The following is a 3124-nucleotide window of genomic DNA, read 5'->3' on the forward strand; positions in this document are numbered from 1 at the left end:
TTCTCCTTTTATTAGATTCTTTAAGTTATTACTTATATCTTATAAGTCTCTTATAAGCTTTAAGGTATTATCTAATACTTATAAAATAATTTTTATAATTTTTATAATAATATTATTATTAACCCTTTTTTATATACTTATATTTAGATCTAATATATTAATTATATTATTAAGGATATAATATATACTTAATAAATGGTTATTAACTGCCTTTATAACCCTATATTATAAAGTTCTAAAGATATAATTTAATTAGTTTATATCTAGATATAAGTATTATGGATCCCTTAGCTCTAGTAAGGGATAGAGGTACCACTAAAAGCGGCAATAAGATAGCTAACTTTAGCAGCTATCTAGTTAAAGTCATATAATTCATAAAGTATAGAGAGCAAAGAAGGCATAATATAAGTAATCTAATCTAAGTTAATTCTTCCTAACTAATGGCTGCTAGATTTAACTATTATAGCGCTAGATCCGTCACGTGGGGAACCCATATAACTAGGGCATATAATAAGTGCCGGGGTCCCTAAAAGCTCTGCTATCCTAGTAGAGTCCAAATCTACACTCTCCTATCCTTCCTTCGTTAAGTCTAGCAGTAAAACAAAAATCCATTTTCTCCCTATTTATATTCTAGTTATTCCCTAAACTCTATGCTTTCGTCTATCCTTCCGTCGAAATTATCCTTCTGCCTAATCCTTTTATTCTTTCCCTTAGCCCTCACCAAAAATAATCTATCTCCGCTTTACTCGTCGTCGAAAAAGTTCTAGTCCTAGCCAATCTCGTCCCCGTTGGATACGCCAGTCTTGCCGGTAGACTTAGCGGGTCCGGGAGCGCGCTTCTTGGCGGGTTTAGCGACCTACTAGAGAAAAGCGTTAGCCTTTAAGATGCCTCTGCGGGCGGCGGTGCTGCTATGGGCGGCCGGGTTTCGTACTACCGGATTAGCTCGCTTCTCGGTGGTTAGATCGACTAAGACGGGGGTTACCTTCGGCTTACGGATAGCCAGAGCCGGCTACTAGACCGCCAGCTACTTCTTTACCTCTGCGACTACGATCTTCTCTATCTAGGCATTAAACTCCTTGAGGTTCTTATTATACTCATCGACCGTATCCTTCGTGGCCTTATAGGCGGTAATTCGGATCGCCTAGTTGCCGATTTCGTCGTAATAGTAGTTAGATTCCCATTATAACTTTGAGACCTTCTTTATGATTTGCTTCTACTCGCCATCTATCTATCACACCTTATTGACTAGCTAATCGCGGAGTTTGTTTATATTAGCCTTAATTTCGTTAACCTCCTTCGATATGGCGATCGAGGTGGCGGCGGCATTCGCGGCGACTACGGATATATTATCGTCGACTCTAGCCTATTTGCTGCTGACTCCGGTGGCGAGGCGTCCCCCGATCTAGATTATCCAGCCGCGTTATATAGTTGCGAGGTATCTAGCGATAGTTCTATTGGTGGTACCGTAGGGATCGATGAAACGTAGGAGCATAAGTTCGGCCTGATCGGGTAGATAGTCGGTCCACTACTTCTTATTGCCCTAACTCTCGCCGTATCCACCGTTCATATAGGCCTTTGCAGCGTCTCGAACGCGGTTCTTAGTCTTGCGCACTACGTTGGATTTACCCTTAGTCTTATCGCGCTTAGTTCCGGCAGTCTCCTTCCCCTTTCCGGTCACAGGGGTCATAATCTTACCGTTATTAGCAATAAGAGTATCGTTATTAGCTATCTCCTCGTCGAGTTCGCCGCTTTCTATGCCGTCGTAGTACTCATTAATTAGTCGTTCGATATAGAGGAAAAGATCCCACTCCGGATAGTCGCTATCGGGCCGGGAGTAATCGAAGTCGGGCTATTCTCCTGCGGTGTGCTCCGGGCTATATAGCTAGAATTCGACGTAGAGGCACTAGAGGGCGTCCATTCGGGTCTAGACCTTCTTCATAGCGGATCCTCTAACCGGCCCGTCGAATCTATAATTAGCATAGGTACCGCTAAAACTGTCGTCCTTATCGTTGCTACCGGTGATGCGACTGTTTATTAGCTTGTCGATATGCTCCTGGTGTCGGCGGTGAGCTGCTCCTCCGGAATTACCTAGGGCGCTACTAAGAAGTAGGTATCTGCCGCCGAATTTGCGCGGGCGAACTAGCTTAATCTCCTCGAGGTCTAACTTATGGTCGGAATCGTCGTCGCTCGAGCTAATATCTATATCCTTCCGGCCAGGATTAGCATTATCGTTATCAAAGAGGTCATCGAAAGCAGGCGTATTATCGTCGGTGATATCGCTATTATCGCCTTTAATGTTACTCTACATAGTCTTATCCTATTCGGGGCAGACTCTGCCTATATCGGCAGTGGGAGTGCCAATTCTCTCCTTAGTGCGAGTACTATCGTCATTAATAGCTAGAGTCGCTATCGTGAATTAATAAGTTCAGCAGCGGCCTATCATTTTCACTAGGTATAATTTATCGGTTTGGTTAGTTTTAGCGGCGGGCATATAGGTTCGCCGGCGGCTAATTAGTTCTAACCTTGCTTATGCTATGGGGTCTATGTTAGTATAGTGCGAGGTAAAAGATCGGGTGAAATTTTAGCGGGGTCATAGGGGTTTATATACTTTGATCCCTGCGGTAAATTCGACCGTATTCATATGTGAATTTCGGCTTATTTTTACTTATTTTTAGCATTGGGTTCTATCCTCGTTTCGTGCTATATATTCATGGTTTATTCCGTCGTGTTAAGGCTAAATTCGCGTGCCTACTTACTAGAAAAGAATCTAATAAACTCTGGGCTTCTACTATAACATCCCTCAATTCCGGGATTTATCCTAAATATTAGTATTTTTAGAAAGGGAGGTATTAATATCGCTAGAAAAAGGTATTCCCTAATAAATGCGAGACATATGAAAAGTAGTTAATAAATAAAATAGTATTCTGGGTCTTCAGTTGCGTATTCCTCCCGGTTTATCGCCGTTTTAGGCGGTACTTATTCCTTATTTATCCTCTGGTTTAAAGGATTTAGGTATACTTTTCTTTTTTTTTTTAAATTCAAGGCCCTAGTCTACTAGATTCGCTCTCTTCTATGCTTCTACTATGCTCCTCGCTATATTTCAGAGCTCGGGTTCAGCTATCTA

At 41.9% G+C, this 3124-nt stretch overlaps 1 protein-coding gene across 1 annotated transcript; it reads right to left on the reverse strand.

Annotated features, from left to right (window-relative positions):
* Positions 1-1540: 1540 nt before the first annotated feature.
* On the reverse strand, positions 1541-2391 carry NECHADRAFT_89418 (uncharacterized protein; the record flags this gene model as incomplete). The annotated part of the gene is made up of 3 exons (XM_003039174.1): positions 1541-1849; positions 1955-2302; positions 2383-2391. The coding sequence occupies 3 exons, from the start codon at positions 2389-2391 to the stop codon at positions 1541-1543; spliced, it is 666 nt and encodes a 221-aa protein (XP_003039220.1).
* Between the last annotated feature and the right edge of the window lie 733 nt (positions 2392-3124).

Source organism: Fusarium vanettenii (genome assembly GCF_000151355.1).
Source record: "Fusarium vanettenii 77-13-4 unplaced genomic scaffold NECHAsca_145_unmapped, whole genome shotgun sequence".
NCBI lineage: Eukaryota > Fungi > Ascomycota > Sordariomycetes > Hypocreales > Nectriaceae > Fusarium > Fusarium vanettenii.